This window comes from Schistocerca americana, chromosome 1 (assembly GCF_021461395.2).
Source record: "Schistocerca americana isolate TAMUIC-IGC-003095 chromosome 1, iqSchAmer2.1, whole genome shotgun sequence".
Lineage (NCBI taxonomy): Eukaryota > Metazoa > Arthropoda > Insecta > Orthoptera > Acrididae > Schistocerca > Schistocerca americana.
Genome location: NC_060119.1, coordinates 419,752,162 through 419,777,294, shown reverse-complemented (window position 1 = coordinate 419,777,294; position 25,133 = coordinate 419,752,162). Strand labels below are relative to the sequence as shown.

The 25,133-nt window shown below is 37.6% G+C and overlaps 1 protein-coding gene across 1 annotated transcript in view; it reads left to right on the top strand.

Moving 5' to 3' along the window:
• The window catches only part of LOC124602362 (protein FAM161B-like), a 167,244-nt gene that overhangs the window by 133,594 nt on the left and 8,517 nt on the right, over window positions 1-25,133 (top strand). The window contains exon 6 of the mRNA XM_047136317.1: window positions 11,456-11,711. Coding sequence (XP_046992273.1) covers window positions 11,456-11,711 — 256 coding nt within the window. The remainder of the gene's footprint in view (window positions 1-11,455; window positions 11,712-25,133) is intronic.

Below are 25,133 nucleotides of genomic sequence, written 5' to 3'. Positions count from 1 at the left end.
CACCTGTCTGTGACTCATTATCTCCTCTATATGGTGAGTAGCAATCTATTCCTACTGTCCTTATTTCATCTTATATTTTCCATTTTTAGGAGTCTCTCAGGTGGTCTAACACAAAAGGCAGTATCATCAGAACAAAAAAATTGGAAATCCAACAATATTAATGGTTAGGACATATAAGCAGTACCAGAGTCCAATACACTAATATTTAACTGTCAGAATAAGATGACATGAAATAAATCATGTTGTAAGCATACGAAGACTGTATCTCAGTAAGGATTTCTTGAAATAAAATGTATACAATAGTTCACTTCATTTGACACATGTACTTAGGTTTCTCCAAATCTTTAATAAATATTTTGTAGGCGACTTGCCTACAACAAATAATTGTATAGTCGTCCGGTATAATGAGTTAACGAAAAAATATTTATTCGTGAAAACTTATAATGAGAAGAAACTAAAAAAAAAAAAAAAAAAAAAAAAAAAAAAACGACATAGAAGTAACAAAAACAAGGAGATTCTATAGTCTTACGGCAAAGATAAAAATCAACACGTGACCAAAAAAAAAAAACTCTCGCGCACTTTTGATATCACTTTGCACCAGACATGAAAAATATCACTGCCACACAGCCCCCCCCCCCCCCCCCTTAAAGTGCGGAGCCTCAGGTATATCTTGATACTTGAATTTTATTTGACGTCCAGCTCTGGTGTGCGTCGGGTGTCTCGGGGGTGGTGACATTGTTGTTTGTGGTGGTGATTCACCTGTCTCGAACAATGTACTGAGCTGTGTTTCGGTATGCTCTGCGTCCATCATGTGTTGATGCACAGGCATGGTGTCAGAGGTCGGAGAGGGTAAAACCCATGCTGGCTTGACACGTTCAATCGATACCTTTGTCGGAACACCATTCTACATTATGTCCATGGTATGCTTATTTCTACTCAGCACCTGAAATGGGCCCGTATATGGTGGTTGTAAAGGCAATTTGACTGAGTCTGTTCGCAACATTACGTGAGAGCAATTGTACAAGTCTTTGTGTACAAACACCTTACGCTCGTCCTCTTGTTGACTTCGTGTTTCATGCCCAGCCCGGTCTCTCTTGTGCTTAAAGATAACTTGTGGTCGCTGTAGCGTGCGTAGCTGTGCTCGCAAATCCTCTATTGCAGTTTTTAAATCTCTAATTTCGTTTGAACTTTTTGTTGTTTGTCGCGTTGCGGCCGTGGCACAGTTATATCGTCAGTTTGGTCTTGTTGGCAATGGTAATTACCATATGTGGCATCTGTCAACGTCATTGCGACTGTTGCAGTAGGCTCATGCGTCTCGTAGATTCTGTCTGCAGCGAGCAGCAGTTTGTCAACTGATCTTTCATCGGATATAGCTAGTGTAGTTCTTAATTGCGTTGGTAGCTGTTGTTGCCATACGTGAAGTAACAGTCTATCAGAGATTGTTGATCTATCTACCAGGCTGCGTAAATGACGCCAGTATTCTGACGGGGTCCTATCTCAACGTTTCTCTTGGTACAGTACTTGTTTGACTCTGATGTTGACTGACTTCACACACCGAGAAATTAATTCTTCTTTCAGTCTACAGTATGCTCCTTCTGTAAGCAGGTTCACTATAATGTCAGATATCAAAACCGAGATCTGATGGTCCAAATTACTTATCACCAAGGTGAACTTCTTGTGATCACTGACTATTCTCTGTTGTAGAAATATATTTTCCATTACCGCTAACCATGTGTGTGGCTGAGAAGGCATGAACGGGGGCGCAACCGTTGAATTGGTGAAGCGCTGAAACCAGCGGGTACTTCCATTGCTGTTACTTGCTGTGGTTGTGCTGGAGTAGTCCCAGTTTCCGATGATGTTGCCTTGCTGGTGTGTGCCATGGTTGTTCAACCGTCATTCCTTTGGTCTGGTATATGCTTTAAGTTCATATCTTTCGAAATATGCAACTGTAAAGTTTCTATCTCATTCTGAAGCCTATGAATTTCTTCTGTTATTGAACTGTATCATTTGCTGTCGTCGTTCATTGCTTTTGCAATTAATGTTCAACGTAGCTAACGAAAGATTTAAAGTTCCTGAATCGGAGGTCACCAATTATGTAGGCGACTTGCCTACAACAAATAATTGCATAGCCGTCCGGTATAATGAGTTAACAAAAAAATATTTATTCGTGAAAACTCATAATGAGAAGAAACTAAAAAAAAAAAAAACAACAACAGAGAAGTAACAAAAACTAGGAGATTCTATAGTCTCACGGCAAAGATAAAAAACAACACATGACTGAAAAAAACTCTCACACACACTTTTGATATCACTTTGCACCAGACATGAAAAATATCGCTGCCACAATTTTTATGAGTTTATAGATCACTGATAAAAATAAACACATTCAGTGTTATGATAAAGTAGAATGGTTTTAGAAATTTCGTATAGTTCAGGTAAGATAAATTGTTTATATTTTTTTGAATTGTACACTGTATGTCACTGTGAGGGTGCCCCTTTTTGTATTCTTTGCCTGGAACTATATTTACCTCTCTTATTTTATTTGCTTTCAGACGTTAAAATATTGACTGCTTTCACTGTTGACAAAATGAATTACACATTGGTGTACCCTCTGAATAAAATATTTCAGTTGGGTTTTTATTTTCATTGTCTCTTTTTTTTTTGGTTTAGCTTCTTCTACAGTACTCATTGTAAACCACATCTTACCATAATGAGTAAATAGTGATTCCTTATGATATGGTGCTGAGACAATAATCCTTCAAGTTATATTTTGAATCAAAGCATGGAATACCTCCACAATAAATTGAACTTTCAGATCAAAGCAAATAGTCATACTGGTCTCTCTTTTTGCTCCCTGAGAATAATTTTCTTCTTATATTTTCAGTATTTCCCCTTGTTATATACAAAAAAATGGTAACATTTTTAGATAGAACAAACCAGATATTTCAATAACACAAATAATGTTGATAATGGTACAGATTTAGTGGCTGGCTGCAGTATTTTTACTGCAGAGCTGGTGACCATCTTGCGCGCTCTTGAGCATATGCGTTTCTGCTCAGGTAGGTCCATCGTGATCTGCAGTGACTCCCTGAGCAGCCTTCAGGCCATCGACCGCTGCTATCCCTCCTCTCCTCTGGTGTTCTCCATTCAGGAGTCTGTTTCCGCCATTGCCCGTTCTGGTCGTTCGGTGGTCTTGGTTTGGACGCCCGGTCATGTTGGCATCCCAGGGAACGAACGTGTAGACAGGCTGGCCAAAGGGGCGATCGACGCCCCGGCTTTGGAGGTCGGCCTTACGGCTCGCGACCAGCAGCTGGTGTTGCGCCGTAAGCTGATTGGGATGTGGGCTGCTGAGTGGCGTGGCATGACAGCCCCGAATAAACTGCGGGCTGTCAAGGGGACGACCGATGTGTGGCGTTCCTCCCTGCGGGCTTCTCGCAGGGACTCGGTAGTCCTGTGTCGGCTGCGCATCGGCCATACATACCTGACGCACGGCCATCTGTTGCATCAGGAGGATCCCCCCTTGTGTCGGTGTGGGTCCCGGCTGACGGTCGGCCACATTTTGCTGGAGTGTCCTCGACTGCGCACACTCCGGCAATCTTTTAATCTCCCGGGCACTTTGGCTTTGGTTTTATCCGACGATGCCTCCATGGCTGACAATGTTTTACATTTTATCCGTAGTAGTCCTTTTTATGGTTCGACTCTATGCAAGAATCTCCACTTCGCCTTTCCCTTTCTGTGTCTTTTGTCCTTGTGTCTGTTGCTGTTCTGGTGTGCCGTCAGATGGTTGACTCTTTCCCTTTTTTTTTCTCATGGTCAGTCAACCAGTCTCCGGCCATCCTCCTTTCTTCTGTTTCTTTCTGTCTGGTGTTCCTCTGTCCTGTTCTTGTCTGTAGTGTTTCTTGCTGCATTTGTGTTCTTTTAGCGCCTGGGGGGACGTCTCCTCCCCCTTTGGTTTTTATCTGCTCCGTAGATTTTCGGCTCGCCTGATTTTGGAATGGGGGACTGATGACCTTCGCTGTTTAGTCCCCCTTAAACATCCCAACAACCACCACCACCACCACAGATTTAGTCTTCTTAATAATGATTACGGTGAATGTATATTGATATTTTTTAGCTGGATTTAAGCTCATGTGTTAGTTTCCTTCTCCATAATAAAAGAAAATAATGTCACCCAATAAAAAATAAATTTTACACCCACCTCCTTAGATTTTCATGAAATTTGGCTCAAATGGTTCTAATACCATCCTGACAACACCTGCAAATTTTTTTTGCTGTATCCCTTATAGTTTTTTTTTATAAATTTTTAAAGTTTTTATGTTTTGCGTTTTCCGAACCTTCGGAAATTGTAAATTTAATTTGTATTCAAAACTTTAAAATTGCTTATCTTAAAAACTCTTTTAGATAACATCATGAATTTTTGCAGCATGTTTTTTTATTATACATATTTGAAGATAAAAATGATGCTATTAAAATATATAAATATTTTCTATGAAAAAAAATATATGTATTTTTTTTCTTTTTCTTTTTTTTTAACGGATGTTTTGTTTTATAAGAATTGCAATATCTAGAGTCTCAGACCTGATAGAATGCTCAAATTTGTTTTAATTTGCTCTTAAACATATAGGCTACTTGATAAAACAAAAATAATGATGGCTTTTTAACATGTTTATTAATTATAGTAGATTACATTAGAATTATGTACAAAGATAGTGTACTTACGACACTTATGTATAACCCAACTGATTGCTTGAAACATTGAATTTTTTGAGTAATTTTGTCTTTTTAATAAACATTAATGCTGATTCAAACTGTTTCTCCACTTCACCCAAGAGCTTTCAGTTCTTTTGATACAGTCTTTTTTGAAGTAATACATTCTTCCAGTGTCGCTTGATTGAGGTGCATCTACTACACAGACTATGTGCTCCAAAGGCACTATGCAAGAATCTCCACTTTCAGGCCAATAAAATGATGCAGCTGGTCCTGAAGGATGTAGCAATAGAATTTCTGCATCTTCTTCATCATTGAATATTGTTTTTACCAGTCCAAAGTACCAGTTACCATCATAATTTGCAGCCACATAGCTATTTATGGATGGTTCAACACGAACCCAATCAGAAGAAGAATGGAAAGAAAAGACTAAGGAGGGTTTTACACTATATGTAGCCCTTCTAATTTCAAGGTTGTTTGTTGGAAGTGGTTTGAAGTTACGAAAGCTTCTTGTTCCAGGAATGGTTCGGGTTGCTGAAAAACGTTTTTCTAGTTTTAACCATAGCAAATCAGCTTCTTTTTTGTCAATAAAGTGAAAATGAATGTTTTCAATATTTTTTTCACAAAACTTGTACAATTCAATTGCTGTCATTATTTGTTCTTTGTCTGAAAGCTGTAGACTGGCTTCCCTTAAAATTCTTTTAATAGTTCCTCCACGGCCATCACAAGTTGACTTCCCATGACTTGTTGCAAAAAAAGTCTCTCAAGTGTTCAGTCACATTTTTAAAACTGTTTCTATTTTTGTACTGTCCAGCACAACCACCTGTAAAGTAGTGAACTGAGTCAATGTCAGTTTGATGTAATGACAGCCACTTTGTAATTTCTTTTTGTATAAAGTTACCAAAACCAGTGTCATGTTCTTGGTCATCACTAATAAAACAGTGGTTAGAAACAAAAACATTGTTTTCCTCATTTCTTAGAAAAACTCCAACTGGGTGTAGAGTACAACCACGTCTATTCCAGTGGTAACTTTGGATCTCATTTTGTAGAACAAAGGAATAATTTTCACTGAAATCCATCACAATAATTGCTGTTTTGGGTGGTAGGTCTTCTTTCAATCCTTTAAAGGCTGCTGATTGGGATTTTGCTATAAACGAGTGCGGGGTGAGCTTTTCCAATGACCTAACCAATAAAGAAATGTAGTCTTCAACACTGATAGACTGTTTGATCATTTCTTCCCTGTCTGTGTTAACCCATTGACTGATTACAATTTCTTCTTCTAAATCATAATCTTCACTTAGTTTTTCAGTTAAGTACTCAGTTAGTGCAGTATTTGTAGGACAGCTGTCGCAATGATGTAGCATGCAGTTTTGGTTTTCCGTGTTGCACACAAGCATCTTAATTTGGTCTTTATAAGATTCTTCAATTTTCACAGCATCCAGTAATAGTTTAACGTTCTGGTGGATACTGCATACACACACAGTGTGTGTGCCTGCAGCACCACCAAGGATACACCATTTAGGTCTCAAGAAACAAAATTTTGAAAATCCTACTTCTACCTCAGGATTCTCCCATTTGAAAGAATAATAGAGTTCTCTCAAGTTACACAAAATGAGTCTTTTTTGCATGTACACATTTTTTTGAACACTTACTTTGTCTTTTGTTCCAGGTAGCACTCTGGAACTTTCATCCTTTTCATAAAAATCTTTACAAGTCTTACTGTATTTTCAGAAAGAGTTTTACCTTTTTTTTTGGACCAGGAGTTTCCAAAATACCCTTTTCAGATTTTAGCTTTCTAGCTTGTCGCAACATGTATTCACTTACATTAAATTCTTTCATCACTGTATTTCGACTCCAAGAATCTGGAGCCAAGATCAGAAGATGGATTTTTCTAGACCTCCCAACAGATGAAATCTTCTCTTTCATAAGAGAAATCATTACATCAAAATCCTTTGCTTTCTCAACCACACTTGTATCTTCTTCGTCATCATCAGAACTTGGTGCATCATATTTTAATGCTTTTGAAACCGCCTTTTTTGCAGTCTTTTCAATACTGCTAAACTTCCTTTTAAAATAAGACCCTTTACTTTGTTCTGACAAGCCATGAAGCTTTATCGGTGTTAAACCTAAACTATCAAGAGCAATTTTTGTTTGTATGAGGGATTCATTTCTGGATTCCAATTATTCTAATTCAACCATGACTTCATCATCTGTTTCACTTTAATTGACTTCAACTCTTAATTTTTCCTCACAAAAGTTACGGCGTGTTGAGCAAAGCTTTTGTCCAGGTTTTATGCTAATATTTTTTTGTCAGTAATTGTTTAGAAAGATCCAAGCCTACACTTCTCAACGATTTTTTGATGGGCTTTTTGTGTTTTTTTAGTGGGTCTACACATGTTGTTTGATACTTTTCAAAAACATTTAAAAAGTAGTCACTGTGGTGTGAACATATATTCTTAAATTCACACAGATTATTCCAGATCGTAAGTGGATCAAATCTTTTTCTTCCTCACTCAATTCAGATACCGGTTGTAACTATTTTGAAGGTGTGTAGGTTGTTTGGAAACAGTCAGATTTTTTAAATAACCCTACGCTACAGGTTTGAATATCTGACATACTGATTTCACTTTTGGTCTGATTACTGTTCTGGTTACTTTTATAGGATATTGGAAAAGAATCTCAACTATCCAAGCACTATTTAACACTGTAATAATTTTTTACTTCAAAACACAGGAATAACAAAACAAAATCCAAGCGTACATTGTTACTCCAAGAAGACAAAAACTTATTTTCGGTGTCTAAGTCACTTGGTACTTTTTATTTGTAATATATAATTAATATTATTTTAAAAATTAGATAAATATTAAACAGGTCTGAGACTCTAGATATTGCAGTTTTTGTAAAACTAAACATCTAAAACAAAAAAAAAAAAAAAAAAAAACTTTATGGTAATTTTTTTTAACATTTAGATATAATACACAAACTTATTCCAATATTTCATATTGATATCTTGAATATTCTTTAATATACAAATTTTTTTAGCTGTGAGGACACGTTTAAGTTACGATTTCCAACTGCTGAAACAACGCCAAATCTAAAAACTTTAAAAATTTATAAAATAAAAAAAAACTATAAGAGATAGAGCAAAAAAATTTTACAAGTGCTTTCAGGATGATAAAAGAAGTAATTGTACCAAGTTTCATCAAAATCTGACATGGTTTGTGTCAAGGCCTGGGTGACTTGACATGGAATGACCCAATAAAGAATGTTCAAACATGAGTAAATGAGACTTGGGTCCCCTACATTCAAGGACAGTACCATAAAATTAGGTTAATCCAATCAAAAGCGGCAATTTTTTTTTTTAATTTCGTCAATTTACTGTTGGTATTGGAATAAAAATTTAGTGCGTTAATGTCACAATCTTGGTAATGATATATTCATATATTACATTATTTTTAGTTTATAATTGCAGTTATTATTTTAAGTTAATTGTTGATCGGTTTCACCTCCCCGTTTGGGGCGAATACGATCACCATTGTATTTTGTTTACAGGAACGGAATCAGACTTCCAGTGGAGTGAATCCAATCACTGTTTTGATTTAAAAAATATATATTGCTGTATTTGCAACAACATTTTACAATTTCTAGACTAAAAAAAGTTTCACAAGCACATTAAGCTTGGGATTTTTGCTATAAAGACACTTGCATTCATGAAATTTGACAAACCAAATTTAATTTAATTATTTTATGTCATAATCATCTGGCCCTTCAAAACTAAATTTACCCCACCTTTTATCTTCTGGAACAACATTTTTAACAATTTGGATTCTTTCTACCTCAGTTGCATCATCAGTTTCTGGAAAGACAAAAATAAACATTACCATCAAGAACTTTCTTTCTCAGAAATGTCATTTCAAAGGTGTCATTAGAGACACTTTCAATTTTACCAATTGTCTTATAATAGAAATAAATAAATAAAAAATTATTATCAAATACATATGCATATGAAAAACATTTAAAAGGAATAATACAATACAGTTATTTGAAATGTTCTATGCTTGTATGAATTTTTAGGCTATTGGACTTCTCTTACATTTCAATTGTAGATGCAGGCAGCAGACTTCAAATGCACCAGTGTGTATCATGAACAACAAAATCCTCATTACTTGGTTTCACTTTACTTGAATAAAAAATACTTAATACTGGCATCAATTTTTTTTCTTATTTTGAAACATGTGTGATACAAAACACTCGTAGCCCATTATATTCTGAACAGCACTTCTTAACAGAGCTTCTACATACAAGAGAGTGTGAATGATGGTTTTTTTCATTTGTCTGCATGTTACTGCGTACTCATAATTAATGTCTTTGCCAATGCTTATGGTCAATGGGTGCTTCATTTTCTTTTTAATGAATTTTAACTTTATGATATCCTGGGGGTCTTTCATCATGTACCTACACACAATAAAAAACCTGAACCTTTTTTTTGTAGGCAATTTTACTATGGGGAAATCATTTTCTTTAAATTCGTGCCAGTCTTTATCCTTATGCTTCTCCTTGTCCATTTCTTGATTTTCATTTGGCTCATACTGTTCTAGATCACTGTTAGATGTTCTAAATAGGGACTTCCTGCTTACAGCCCTGTCACTATCATTTTCATTAAAGTCATTGATAACAATTCCTTTTCCTGGAGTTAACGCTAAATGCTTTGCGTGGTGCAGCTTTCCTTTTTTTTTTTCATTAGAGCGAACCTGTTTTGATGTCACTTCAAAGGCTGCTGCCCGAGAAACTTCTGATGAGCTGATGCCACATGCATTGTTATTGGTTGTTTCTGGAATTTGTGACATGACTTTATGGGGACAGAAAGGAAAAAATTCCTGCTTTTCAGAACCCAGATATTATATTTGATTTGGACAGGGTAGCTATATTTTCAAAGGTTTTTTTTTTTTTTTCAACAACCTAGGAAATATGGATTTTGGGACCACTCCTCTTTTCTTCCTTTTACAATCATCTACCATATTTCTACAAGCAAATTTTAAAGGTCTAAAGAAGACCACGTCAAGTGGCTGACACAAATGTGTAGAATTAAGTCGGAGAAGCACAAATTTAATGTTCTGTTCCTGGCACAGTTTAATCATGTTATGACCGAGCGAGGTGGCGCAGTGGTTAGACACTGGACTCGCATTCGGGAGGACGACGGTTCAATCCCGCGTCCGGCCATCCTGATTTAGGTTTTCCGTGATTTCCCTAAATGGCTCCAGGCAAATGCCGGGATGGTTCCTTTCAAAGGGCACGGCCGACTTCCTTCCTCATCCTTCCCTAATCAGATGAGACCGATGACCTCGCTGTCTGGTCTCCTTCCCCGAAACAACCAACCAACCAATCATGTTATGTGACAGATGACGTGAGAAATTGTCACCTATAATCACTTTAAGTCCCTCAAATTTCTGAGCATAAGGCAAAACAATTTCAACAAATCATGATTCAAACATTGTTAGGTCAAACCAATCACTTTGATTCCTATTATAACCTGCAGCAGTTATGCCCCCTTCAGTCCAATTCTGCTATCATCACACTGACACTTGACTTAGAACTATCCACTATCCTTTCAGGATGTCTTGTACCTCACTTCACTATTACTTTCACTTGTCCATGATCGTCACGAAAGTTTGTCTCATCATAGTTTATAATGTTGGAGGTAGAGACACCACTCAAGGTCACTTCAAGGTTTTCAAACTGATCAATCACTGTTTCTCGGGTAACTGCTGCCTTAGCCATCTTCACATTTTCACTTATTCTAACTTTTAGTTCTTTATTTCTTTTCAGAAAAGATTTTACCACTCATGCCCAGGTCGATTGTCATGAAATTGTTTTTCAATCCTCCCTGCTCGATTGAGATATGCCTCTACAGTGCCTGTAACATCATTATTCCTCAAAGGAAACCCCCATTTCGCACAACACAATAATCATTCAACCAGGCTTTTTTCCTATCTATTGGTTAACACCGGTTGGCTGCCTATTTTGTTTTTGTACCTTTCCTTGAGTTTGTCATTTAATGTGGTATATGGAACTGCATATTGCTCTGAAGCTTTCTGGATGCTTAATTTTCCTGACTTGACAGCTTTCACCACATTTAGAAGAAATTCTGGTTTGTAGTTAGATTTCTGTGTTGGTGCCAGAACCTTTCGTTATACTTGCATGATCAGATTCACCCTACAAAAATGCAATTTTGTAATTAGGCTTGCATAGTGACTAAGCAGTATTAGCAATGTACAAAAAAATGGAACTGTATCACTTAAGACGTTCATATTTAAGCAATAATATTCCAAATTACTATTACAATTCAGAAGTAACAGGCGCCAGCAGAAGTTTTTGCACTGTTGTGTTGACTACATGGCTGCAGCACAAGAATAACACACGCACTGCCTATGTGATTTGCTGGTTGCATGCACTCCAACACACCATTGTTGTTGATAGATTAGTCAAGAATTCACAACAATGGTCAGCTGCAGTGTAATTGCTAAAATGCTTCGCTCAGTTATCCAAACGTGGAAAAACCGGTAAATGATCGGGTTGACACCACCTTAAGAGATTCACCTCCCTATACAGTACTGATCACAAGTTATGGGTTACAAGTAGCAGTGAATAAGTATATTTTTTGAGAAAATAGCTCATTAACAATTTATAAGTTAATCATTTTTTATGCCACAAAAATTTTATCTTGTTTTAAGTTTAATCCATTTTGCAGGCAACGTTTAGAAAATGAATTGCTACAGAAACAAGAAGAAATAAGGAGAAAAGAGGAAGCACGATTACGAGCTAGATTCATTCGCCGACAGCCTGCCTGGAGAGCTCTTAATTTCAGTACAGCTGAGGATTTGGAGTTACGTTTACAATCACGTCGAGAGGAGGAAAGAATCAGGAGAGAAGAGTTCCTACAAGATATGGAAATTATGCTTGATCGCGTGCAACAGATCCCACCATTATTTGCCAGGCAGTGTCAAGTAAGTTACAATAAAATGAAAAGGATAGTTGCTACTCACCATGTAGAGGAAATGCTGAGTAGCAAACTGGCACAACAAAAAGACTGTCAAAAACACACACACACACACACACACACACACACACACACACACACACACACACACACACACGTCCATGCATCCATCCATCCATCCTGAATATTCCTTTCTAAGTTAATATAAGATGCATCTTCTTTTACAGGTGTGGGCAATATGCCTTTTCACTCTCCACTGTATATATTTTGGAGTGATTACTTCACCACGTGTATTGCTTGTGTTAACCTAACAAACACATTAAAATAAGACAGTAAATTCCTCCTTCAAAGCATAAGTTATTGAAATAGACTGTAGGAGTGGTATCTTGACCCTGTATTTATCATTTAAGGTAAGAAGTGGGAGATATTTTTCACAAGTGTGGAAATTGTATTCTCCCTTCCCCCTCTCCTCTCTTAGTTTCTCTATGCTTTTAAGTCAGGCTACTGTTTTTCCAGAATCATTGTTAAATATTGTGATTGTATTTTTGCAATATTTAGAAACATCTTTTAAAAGGTATGATTTGTTACATTTTATGCTGAACAAAAGCTGGGTCTCTGCTGTGTTAATTCAGTGGTCATTTTTACTTTTAGTATTTTAAATCAATACAAATTTGAAAATGAAAATGGTAAATAAAAAGAAAGCTTTGAAGCGAAACCAAAAACAATATTAGAAAATGAAATGGAAGTCTATACAATTAGGCAAAAGTCTGTGTAAGATAATGCAGAATGAATTTAAGATGATGTGCGTAATGCAATACATGACCAGTGCTGTTATAATATTGAGTACAAGTTTATAGCTTATCTTCTACACTATTCCTTTCGAACATGCAGCTCCATCCTTGCCCAACCAGACTGACAGCAAACCATTTCATTTTTACTTTTATGTAACTTTCTTCATTTTCTCTTATGTTTGAGTGAGTGATACTAATGTCAGAATTCTAGTGTGAAATTCATTTCTTTGGAACAGTCATATTCCAAGGAAATTGTTAAATGGTATTTGGAATGTGGAAACAAGTCAAGGATGTTCATTTTATTTAGATGTGTTACAAGGAAATGTATGAAAAATAATAAAATGTAAGACAGAATTGCTAGCACAGTAAGGTACTTATATTCAGGAAAGAAATGTATAGTACTGCTGATACACAATATGAAAGTAACAGGGCGACACAACTTAGTTTTCAGAACCAATGTTTCCTTAATTGGGAGGAAGAGAGAGCTATGTGGGGAAGGTTAAAAAGGAAGGGTAGATTACTTAGATCCCAGGATATGAGAGAGCGACATGTAGTGAGGTGATGGTAGACAAAGAGCTTCTTCTCATAATTTACTAGCTTTGAATTGTCCTTTGAAACAATTAATATTATGAAATACTATTGTGTTATAGTGCTAATAGTACTTACATTGTACCATAATATAATAATTTTAAGAATTCCTGTGAAGAGACTCTTCAGTGTAATAGAAGGAGTTACCAAAAGTTCTTTAATTCAGTCTTAAACTCCACCACATTACACCTATAAGAAATGTAATATACTTGAGCAGGTTGTTGAATACATGTCTATCTGATTCCTTTTTGTACTCATGCTGAGCTGCTGAGGTCTTTGCAGAAGTTTATGTTAAAAGTTCTTGGGTACTGGTACTGCATCATTCTTGCCAGAATCTTCCTACTAGATATTTTTGTTTCCTTTCTGAGGCTTTCACAAAAGCTGGACAGTGCACAGCAAGTTCCTGGAAGAAGTCCTCAGCAAGAAGACCAAAACAGTGGATCAGAAGATTCTAGCAAATATGATAGGGTACCAATACATGAGACCTCCAAATGACATTAATGAGAATATGTATATTGTGAGTAGTTGGTTCAAAAGGAAAATTCTCTTGATGGAGGTATTAAAACGTGAATAAAAATTGCTGGTTAGTCCTTACCTTCAGGAGAAATGTCAGCACTGCCAATAAACATATAAAAGAACATACAAGTCTAAGTACATCAGATCTAAGCTCCTTCCTTGGGAATGAGAGAGGGATTAATTAGGGAAGGCTAAAAAAGAAGGGCATGTCACTCAGAACACAAGATGAAACATACAGACCCACCTGTTGTCAGCATGAGGTGAAATCATACTGGAAGGAGCAAATGAATAGAGTTAGGTAAGAGGTTTCTATATACAGACTAATTGAAGACGGGAAGTGTGTACAGAAAATAACAGGCAAGAGAGAGTCATTGAACAGACTGAGAAGATCCTGAAAAGCAAAAAAGATGGCAAAGAAATGGAACAAGTTCACCAATCATCAAAAAGGAGTAGTCAAATAAGAAAATTGAGAAAAACCATTACTAGACAGAGAGAGGGAAAGAGACTTGTTTACAACAATTGTTCCTATGAATATCTGAAGGAGTAGACATTGGTGATGATCTGCAGCTGTATCAACATTACAAAATTCTTTTGACATCAGATGTGTTAGGTATGGAAGTATTATCTATTGCTGACACGTGAAAATTTGTGCTGGACTTGGGCTCAAAGAATGATTTCCTGCTTGTCGCGAGGAGTTGTCGTAACCTTCTCGGCTATCCATGCGCACTTCCCAGGCCAACCCAAACCTCCATATACCACACTGTCTAGTCCACTATTGCTCGCAACATTACTTGGATTCCTATAACAATATTAATGAGACAAACATATTCAGTGTTAGTGTTATCATCATCGTTTCACCCATCTAACCTTGTAATGCTTGCAAGTCTGAAGGAACAGACTTTGATGATGATCTGCAGTAACATGAATAATATGAAATTTATTTGCCAGTTGCGAATTCTTTCAACATTACCTGTATTAGTTTTGCAAATCTACCTACTGGTGACACATGAAAATTTATGCCAGACCGTGACTCAAACCTAGGTTTCCAGTTTATTGCAAGAAGTCATCTTAATGATCTCAGCTATTTGTGCCTGCTCTCCGGACCAACCCTAACCCCCGTATGCCACACTGTGTGGTCTGTACTTCTGGGAATGGTCCTATGCTGCTTTGCCCTTTGATGTATACTTTAATTTAAAATAAATATATGAATTTGCCCATTATGCTATTAACTAGTAAGACAAATGTAACTAGGTTGTATTTAGGTGCAAAATACTTCATCTAACAATCCACAACACAATATCTAAATTTTCACATAATAAAATTTATCATCTTCAAAATATTGTTTACTTCAATGACTGGTGGAATCATCTGCTCTGGCACGTGGTTTAGAAAGTGATTGTTGTTGTTGTTGTTGTTGCGGTCTTCAGTCCTGAGACTGGTTTGATGCAGCTCTCCATGCTACTCTATCCTGTGCAAGCTTCTTCATCTCCCAGTACCTACTGCAACCTACATCCTTCTGAATCTGCTTAATGTATTCATCTCTTGGTCTCCCTCTACGATTTTGACCCTCCACGCTGCCCTCCAATACTAAACTGGTGATCCTTTGATGCCTCAGAACATGTCCTACCAACTGATCCCTTCTTCTGGTCAAGTTGTGCCACAAACTTCTCTTCTCCCCAATCCTATTCAATACTTCCTCAGTAGTTATGTGATCTACCCATCTAATATTCAGCATTCTTCTGTAGCACCACATTTCGAAAGCTTCTATTCTCTTCTTGTCCAAACTATTTATCGTCGATGTTTCACTTCCATACATGGCTACACTCCATACAAATACTTTCAGAAAAGACTTCCTGACACTTAAATCTATACTCGATGTTAACAAATTTCTCTTCTTCAGAAACGCTTTCCTTGCCAGTGCCAGTCTACATTTTATATCCTCTCTACTTCGACCATCATCAGTTATTTTGCTCCCCAAATAGTAAAACTCCTTTCCTACTTTAAGTGTCTCATTTCCTAATCTAATTCCCTCAGCATCACCCGACTTAATTCGACTACATTCCATTATCCTCGTTTTGCTTTTGTTGATGTTCATCTTATATCCTCCTTTCAAGACGCTATCCATTCCGTTCAACTGCTCTTCCAAGTCCTTTGCTGTCTCTGACAGAATTACAATGTCATCGGCGAACCTCAAAGTTTTTATTTCTTCTCCATGGATTTTAATATTTACTCCAAATTTTTCTTTTGTTTCCTTTACTGCTTGCTCAATATACAGATTGAATAACATCGGGGAGAGGCTACAACCCTGTCTTACTCCCTTCCCAACAACTGCTTCCCTTTCATTTCCCTCGAATCTTATAATTGCCATCTGGTTTCTGTACAAATTGTAAATAGCCTTTCGCTCCCTGTATTTTAACCCTGCCACCTTCAGAATCTGAAAGAGAGTATTTCAGTCAACATTGTCAAAAGCTTTCTCTAAGTCTACAAATGCTAGAAACGTAGGTTTGCCTTTCCTTAATCTTTCTTCTAAGATAAGTCGTAGGGTCAGTATTGCCTCACGTGTTCCAACATTTCCACGGAATCCAAACTGATCTTCCCCGAGGTCGGCTTCTACTAGTTTTTCCATTCGTCTGTAAAGAATTCGTGTTAGTATTTTGCAGCTGTGGCTTATTAAACTGACTGTTCGGTAATTTTCACATCTGTCAACACCTGCTTTCTTTGGGATTGGAATTATTATATTCTTGTTGAAGTCTGAAGGTATTACGCCTGTTTCATACATCTTGCTCACCAGATGGTAGAGTTTTGTCAGGACTGGCTCTCCCAAGGCCGTCAGTAGTTCCAATGGAATGTTGTCTACCCCGGGGGCCTTGTTTCGACTCAAGTCTTTCAGTGCTCTGTCAAACTCTTCACGCAGTATCGTATCTCCGATTTCATCTTCATCTACATCCTCTTCCATTTCCATAATATTGTCCTCAAGTAAATCACCCTTGTATAGACCCTCTATATACTCCTTCCACCTTTCTGCTTTCCCTTCTTTGCTTAGAACTGGGTTTCCATCTGAGCTCTTGATGTTCATACAAGTGGTTCTCTTATCTCCAAAGGTCTCTTTAATTTTCCTGTAGGCAGTATCTATCTTACCCATAGTGAGATAAGCCTCTACATCCTTACATCTGTCCTCTAGCCATCCCTGCTTAGCCATTTTGCACTTCCTGTTGATCTCATTTTTGAGACGTTTTTATTCCTTTTTGCCTGCTTCATTTACTGCATTTTTATATTTTCTCCTTTCATCAATTAAATTCAATATTTCTTCTGTTACCCAAGGATTTCTACTAGCCCTCGTCTTTTTACCTACTTGATCCTCTGCTGCCTTCACTACTTCATCCCTCAAAGCTATCCATTCTTCTTCTACTGTATTTCTTTCCCCCATTCCTGTCAATTGTTCCCTTATGCTCTCCCTGAAACTCTGTACAACCTCTGGTTCTTTCAGTTTATCCAGGTCCCATCTCTTTAAGTTCCCACCTTTTTGCAGTTTCTTCAGTTTTAATCTACAGGTCATAACCAATAGATTGTGGTCAGGGTCCACATCTGCCCCTGGAAATGTCTTACAATTTAAAACCTGGTTCCTAAATCTCTGTCTTACCATTATACAGGGTGATTCAAAAAGAATACCACAACTTTAAAAATGTGTATTTAATGAAAGAAACATAATATAACCTTCTGTTATACATCATTACAAAGAGTATTTAAAAAGGTTTTTTTTCACTCAAAAACAAGTTCAGAGATGTTCAATATGGCCCCCTCCAGACACTCGAGCAATATCAACCCGATACTCCAACTCGTTCCACACTCTCTGTAGCGTATCAGGCGTAACAGTTTGGATAGCTGCTGTTATTTCTCATTTCAAATCATCAATGGTGGCTGGGAGAGGTGGCCGAAACACCATATCCTTAACATACCCCCATAAGAAAAAATCGCAGAGGGTAAGATCAGGGCTTCTTGGAGGCCAGTGATGAAGTGCTCTGTCACGGGCTGCCTGGCGGCCGATCCATCGCCTCGGGTAGTTGACGTTCAGGTAGTTACGGACAGATAAGTGCTTACGTGGTGGCGCTCCATCCTGCTGAAATATGAATTGTTGTGCTTCTTGTTCGAGCTGAGGGAACAGCCAATTCTCTAACATCTCCAGATACTGTAGTCCAGTTACAGTAGCACCTTCGAAGAAAAAGGGACCAAAAACTTTATTGGCTGAAATGGCACAGAAAACGTTCACCTTAGGCGAGTCACGTTCATACTGAGTTGTTTCCCGCGGATTCTCAGTGCCCCACGCTGAACAACTGTCGTCGATTCACTTCTGCCGTACTCAATAACACAAAAAGCTTTCTGTTGAGCGGTCGCCATCTTAGCATCAACTGACGCTAATGCCTAGTCAACAGCACCTCAAGCGAACAAATGTACAACTAAATGAAACTTTATAGCTCCCTTAATTCGCCGACAGATAGTGCTTAGCTCTGCCTTTTGTCGTTGCAGAGTTTTAAATTCCCAAAGTTGTGGTATTCTTTTTGAATCACCCTGTATAATCTATCCGATACCTTTTAGTAACTCCAGGGTTCTTCCATGTATACAGCCTTCTGTCATGATTCTTAAACCAAGTGTTAGCTATGATTAAGTTATGCTCTGTGCAAAATTCTACCAGACGGCTTCCTCTTTCATTTCTCTCCCCCAATCCATATTCACCCACTACGTTTCCTTCTCTCCCTTTTCCTACTCTCGAATTCCAGTCACCCATGACTATTAAATTTTCATCACCCTTCACTATCTGAATAATTTCTTTTATCTCATCATACATTTCTTCAATTTCTTCGTCATCTGTAGAGCTAGTTGGCATATAAACTTGTACTACTGTAGTACAAGTGATTAGAGTGAAAGTGATTAGAGACCCCAATTTAGTTGTTCCTTAACTCAATGCAGAAAAATTAAATAAATTAAAATAGCTGGTAAAAAACTCAGACTCTGTCCTTAGATAAATGTTAAATGAAAATAGGCCATATACCAACTAACATCTAAACTGAGTCTAACTGAAATATTCTGTGTCCAACTCAAGCCAAACTAAGTTAAAGACCAACCTCAGTTTTCAGAATCAGAGTCCCATATGTAAATCACAAGTTCAGCTTACTTGCTAGCAGATAAAATATTCAGAGTCCAGATAGGTGCTGAATTATTCTAAGTCCCACTACTGATGAACTGAAAAATGTCTCACTTTGTAATTGAATGTGGCTGGAATAGAACTCAGACTCATATCAAACATTTTGAACACTTTTCTGGCCAGCAAACAACAGCCCAAAGCAAGAGGACAGTACCCTTAAGTAGCCTCAGTCCACCTCTCCATTGGAAATCCCACATGCATGTCACTTAATGAATTTCACATTTCCATCAGCCTATTTTACATCTTTCTATATGTAGATAACGCTGTGATTCTGAATTGGATTTATGCTTCTCTTTCCAATGCATTATTCATAATTAGGATATCTGTGGTAGTCCACAAGTTATGGGTGAAACTACACAAAGTCATAAACAAATAATAAAAACATAAATCTTAAGAGCTAAGGTTGAATATTTTGTGTAACACCCTCCACTAATGCATACTGCCATGCTGGTTGTGTACTTGTCATAATTTATTTTAATTTTGAAAGCCAACTGAATTTTCTCTCATAGCTTAATTAATCATGCTACAAATGATGTGAATATGTCAATCGTAATGTCTTGCTGAGGGCTACAGTTTGAGTGCTCTCTCTCCATTGTACATTAAATAATAAATAAGTTATGAAACATCTGCTGATGGATGATTACAAAATCCTTCTATGTGCTCTATATTTTTACACATCCAAATTACAACTAATATCTGCACATCAGCAGAATTGTTGTGTCCCCCCTTTTTAATACGACATGTCGCCCCTCACTATATTGGCCGCTTTTATGCTATATGAGCACAAAGATGAACAATATGTGAGATGCTATTGTGTGTGTCAGCAGTGGATCTGATGCCTTGTGCACCCAATTTCAAACTTTGACAGTTGAATATGTCACACCAGCCGGTGATTACACATACCGGACCCCCAAGCAACACTGGGGCTGCCACTTCTCAGCCTCGCCTGGAGTCTGCATTGTCTTGCACATACATCTCATATGCTCTTCATGACCAAACCCAAACCTCCTGCTCAAATAATAGTCCATCATATCACAATTGTCTATGCACCTGTTGCTCGCAGCATTACTTGGATTAATGCTACAAGGTTAATGTGGCAGAGTTGTTCAATGTTCCCTGTTAGTATTATTATTGCATTTTGCCCATCTAGGCTTGTAATAGTTTCTTCACACATGCATGCACATCTGAAGGAACAGACATTGATGTTGATCTGCAGCTGTTTAAAATTAGGAAATGTATTCACCAATTGTGTATTCTTTTGATATCAGCTATGTTATGTATGGAAATATTACCTATTGGTGCCAAATGAAAATTTGTGCTGGACCAGGACTGGAAACTGGATTTTCCACTTACTGCAAGTGGTTGTCTTAACCATCTAGGGGTGTAGACAATGTTGCGTATGAAGGATTGGGTCAGTCTGGGGTTAAGGTGACTGCTTACAGTAAACAGAAAATCTGGATACAAGTTGGTCAATAAATTTTGTAATATGTATGCATGCATGTCTGAAGAAACAGAAATTGTAAATTAAGTATTACAAGCCTAGATGGCCAAAACAATGATGATAATACTAACATTGAACATGCCTGTCTCATTAACACCGTTACAGGAATCCAAGTAACATTGTGAGGAAGAGGGGCATAGACTGTGTGGCATATGGAAGTTTGGATTAGCCTGAGGAGCATGCACATGTAACCATGATAGTTAAGGTGACAGCTTGTGATAAGCAGGAAATCTGGGTTCAAATCCTGGTCTGCCACAAATTTTCATGTGCCACCAATAGGTAACATTTCCATATCTAATACAGTTGATGTCAAAAAAATCACAATTGGAGAATAAATTTTGCAAGGAAAGAGAATTGCTAAACACACAAAAATTGATTGCTGAAGATGAAGAAAAATCTTTGAAGATATAAAACATATCTCCAACTGACAAAAGAGGGTGAAGTGCTCTTGCACTTAGCTAAACTACCCACTGAAAGAGTATGCAGTAGATATATAGTGAAATTAGTGATATCTGATAAATGTAAAGTGAATATCAGTGGAAAGCGAATAACACCATGATGAAACAGGAGAAGTTCACCAAATGCAGAAAGACAATAATGACACAAGAAATACTGGGCAATTAATGAGTGAAAATTATTGTAAAACTGATAAAGAAAGCCAGCCATTCAACAATAAAGTCAATTGCAAAATACTGGAAGTAGATTGCCAAAAGAGTTTACCATATAAAATACCATAAGAAAGGAAAAAAACATGTGGCCAGCCACACTCAGAAGGAAGAAAAGATCATTTAATAAAGAAAGATGACAACTAAATGGATAATAGAGAAAGCCTCACAAGGGAACCTCCCCATCGCACCCCCCTCAGATTTAGTTATAGGTTGGCACATTCGATAGGCCTTGAAAAACTGAACACAGATCAATCGAGAAAACAGGAAGAAGTTGTGTGGAACTATGAAAAAATAAGCAAAATATACAAACTGAGTAGTCCATGTGCAAGATAAGCAACATCAAGGATAGCGCGAGCTCAGGAGCGCCGTGGTTAGCGTGAGCAGCTGCGGAATGAGAGGTCCATGGTTCAAGTCTTTCGTCGGGTGAAAATTTTTACCTACTTTATTTTCGCAAAGTTATGATCTGTCCGTTCGTTCATTGACGTCTCTGTTCACTGTAATAAGTTTAGTGTCTGTGTTTTGCGACCGCACCGCAAAACAGTGCGATTAGTAGACAAAAGGACGTGCCTCTCCAATGGGAACCGAAAACATTTGATCGCAAGGTCATAGGTCAACCAATTCCTCCACAGGAAAACACGTCTGATATATTCTATACGACACTGGCGACGGCATGTGCATCATATGACAAGAATATGTTGTCAACTCACCTAACTTGTACACTTGGCGAATGGGTAAAAAGATTCTTTTACCTTGCCCGATTTAGGTTTTCTTGTGGATGTGATAATCACTCCCAAAAAAGTGATCGCATTGGACGGACAGATAATAATTGTCTGAAAATAAAAAATTAAAATTTTTGCTCGAGGGTAGATTTGAACCAAGGACCTCTCGCACTGCAGCTGCTAACGCTAACCACAGGACCATGGCGCTCATGAGATCAGATTGTCCTTGATGTTGTACATCATATGCATAGACTATTCAGTTTGTATATTTTGCTTATTTTTTTCATACTTCCACACAACTTCTTCCTGTTTTCTCGATTGATCTGTGTTCAGTTTTTCAAGGCCTATCCACTGTGCCAACTTATAACTAAATCTGAGGGGGGTGCGATGGGGAGGTTCCCTTGTCAGAAGGAAAGAATATCTCTGAACCTATGAGAGAGAGAGAACACGTAGAAACATCACCAAATGATGAAAAAGATGGCAGGCAAAAACTGTGGATTAGACACAAGCAACACAATAAAAGAATGCCAGAAAAGGCAGTTAATTGAATCAAAAGGAAAAATCACTTGAGTAAATAAAATAAAAATGCGAGATGTAATTGCTGGTCAGTACTTCTGGTCACCTGAAATGTCTGTACTGCCTTCTTCTCACAACAGTTGGATCCCCCTCATCCTGTGGCCTGAGTGACCTGTCCTACCTTTTCAACTCCCCCAATTCCTTCTCCAGCCAGAGGATTCACCAGTAAGCAGTGCTTGTCATGTACAGGTGTCTGTACAGCACATTTTACCAGAATGCATTTTATACCAAGCTCCAACGATTGCATCTGTCTTATTAGCTGTCCTGACCTCTATTTTAGGAGACGATGAACTGAATGTGTTATGTCTGGTCTTCTAAACTGTATCTTAGGTAGAAGATTTTCATGTGTTTCCAGTATGGCTACTTTGTATTTTATTTTGCAATTGGTAAGTCAGGCACGTTTCCTTGTTACGCTGTTTGAGGTGCTTTGTAGTTACATTCTGTGTATTCTGATCACAAACTGCCTTGTGACTCCTTTTGGTGTTCTGTGTGAAAGTGTGTGAGAGATAGTGTCCCAGGGTTTCTGAGGATTAAGTTTTATGTTTTACCACCTGTTACATACGTTTCATGCAACAAAACTGCATTTGTCTCCCACCAATTGAGTATGGGAACTGATCACCTCTCTGGTGAGCACCCTATACATTGTTAGCATCACCAACGCTGTCACCTCTGAACTTTCTGAGGAAGGGACTGTTAGTTCTGAAACTTAGGATTGTAAATATAATTTTATATCTGTCTATTAGCAGAATCAATATTATATATATTTTGTGAAGCAGTTGTCAAAATACGTTCTTTGAAGAGGGATCTGCAGTATGGTTTAGAATCAACACCAGATTTAATTCTTGTAACATGCTTCTTTATTCTAAAAGTATTAAATATTATATCTGTAAGTAGTTTTCCCACATCGAACCAAGTAAACTAATAAATTGACAAGTGGATGGAAATATGCGTAATAAACTAGTTTTGTAACTTTTGAATAACCTGTAACAATAATTATGTTTACTGCAAGATGTTACTGAATTGAGAGACTTCATTAATTCTAGGGTGTGGGTTTTCAGATTAAGGTAGTAGTCCAAAATAGTGAAAAGTATTTACTTTTTGTATTCCAGTGTTTGAGTAACCTTTTTTCTAACTAGTAGAGTGCTGTGGAAGTCCTGCTATGTATGTACTTAGTCTTGTCAAAATTCAATAGTAATCCAATTGTCTTACCTGTCAGTTTATGTCTTCAGACATTTCTTTAGATGCTTTGGTGCTATTATATTGTAGGCAAAGGAGATAGCCTTTATTGTATTAACACTATGACAGAATTTTAGTGAGGAAAAAAAGTAGCAGGTTTTGCTTCATTTTGCATTCAGATATTCTATGTGCTTATTCCATTTTTAATTTCTTTGCAACTGCAACCCTTAGAATTTGGTCTTTGTTCTTCTACAGTCTGGTTCATTATTGATAAGAGATAAATGGGTTGTTGCATATCCTTGTTTGGAGGACTGTCAAATTTTAGTGATAGTTTTGTTGCTAAGTTGTTTTGTGACAGTATTTATGTTATGAAGTTTTTCATATATAATTTATTCTAATATTCATGAAATTCCAGAGAAACTTTTAATGTTCCCATAGTTATTTACATAATCTCTCATGCCTTTTTTATAAATTTCAATTATGTTAGACATTTTCAGTATATCAGGGAACTACTTGCTTAGATGAGCAGTCACATAGGTGTGTAAGAGGTTCAGTTAAGTTTAAAGCACCCAACTTTAAGACTGTTGCAGGGACACTGTCAGTGCCTGCAGGGTTGGAGATTTTTAATCCTTTTGCCAATTTATCCTGTGTGACATTGCTGATATACATCTACTTACTACATGTCCTCATTTTATTTTTAGTGGATTGGGCAGTACAAGACACATCCATAAACTAAGTTTCTGCTCATCCCACAGCCAACAAACCACAGTAGCATTATAGCAGCAGTTGAAAATGGAGGCTTATATTCCAGTTCCCACTTTGTGTGAAGTGTGGTCAATGATAAAGTTTTTTTAAGACACAGAACATAGAGCCGAATGAAACTCATTGTCAGCTGTGCTAGGTCTATGGGCCTAATGTCACAAGTGAGCTGATGGTGCATTGCTGGTACAGAGGGTTTACAGCAAGTCACCAAAAAGTTCATGGTGAGGAGCACAGCTGAAGGCCATCCATCATTACAGGCAACATTATGGAGCTTCTGTGGTAATGCATTATGGAGAATCATTGCTTACCAGTCACAGAACTTAGCAGTCCGTTCACACAGATGAGTTACTCCTTGTTGCATGGAACTGTGTTCTGAAAATTGTGCACTAGGTGGTTGCCAAAGCAGCTGATTCCAGAACACAAAGCAAAGCGCATGGGAGTAGCTTTCACTTTTCTACAGCAGTACCATGCTGATGCCTGTGCTGATGCTGAGTTTCTGGACTGAATATTTACAGGTAATGAGACATGGATTGCACACAATACCCCAGAAAACAAGCAGCAGTCAATGCACTGGCATCATAATGGCTTTCCATGCAGGACAGAATTCAAGCAGACTGTGTTGGTGAGGAAAATGTTGGGTTCAGTGGTCTGGGGAGGATAGGGAGTTCTCCTCAACGAATTACTGACCAAAGCTGAGGTGGTGAATTCTGAGTATTACTGTGAAACAATGCAAAAATTGTGATGGGCAATTCATGGAGAGTTCCCACCTTCACAATTCAGAAAGCTGATGTTATCGGTAAGGATCCATATGGTGCGGGCTGTGAAGCAGTCATTGAAATGAAGGATTTCATATTCGGCAGAGCGCTCAGCAACAGGGTGGTCCACTTGTTTCTTAGCCACAGTTTGTCTGTGGCGACTCAAGTGCACAGACA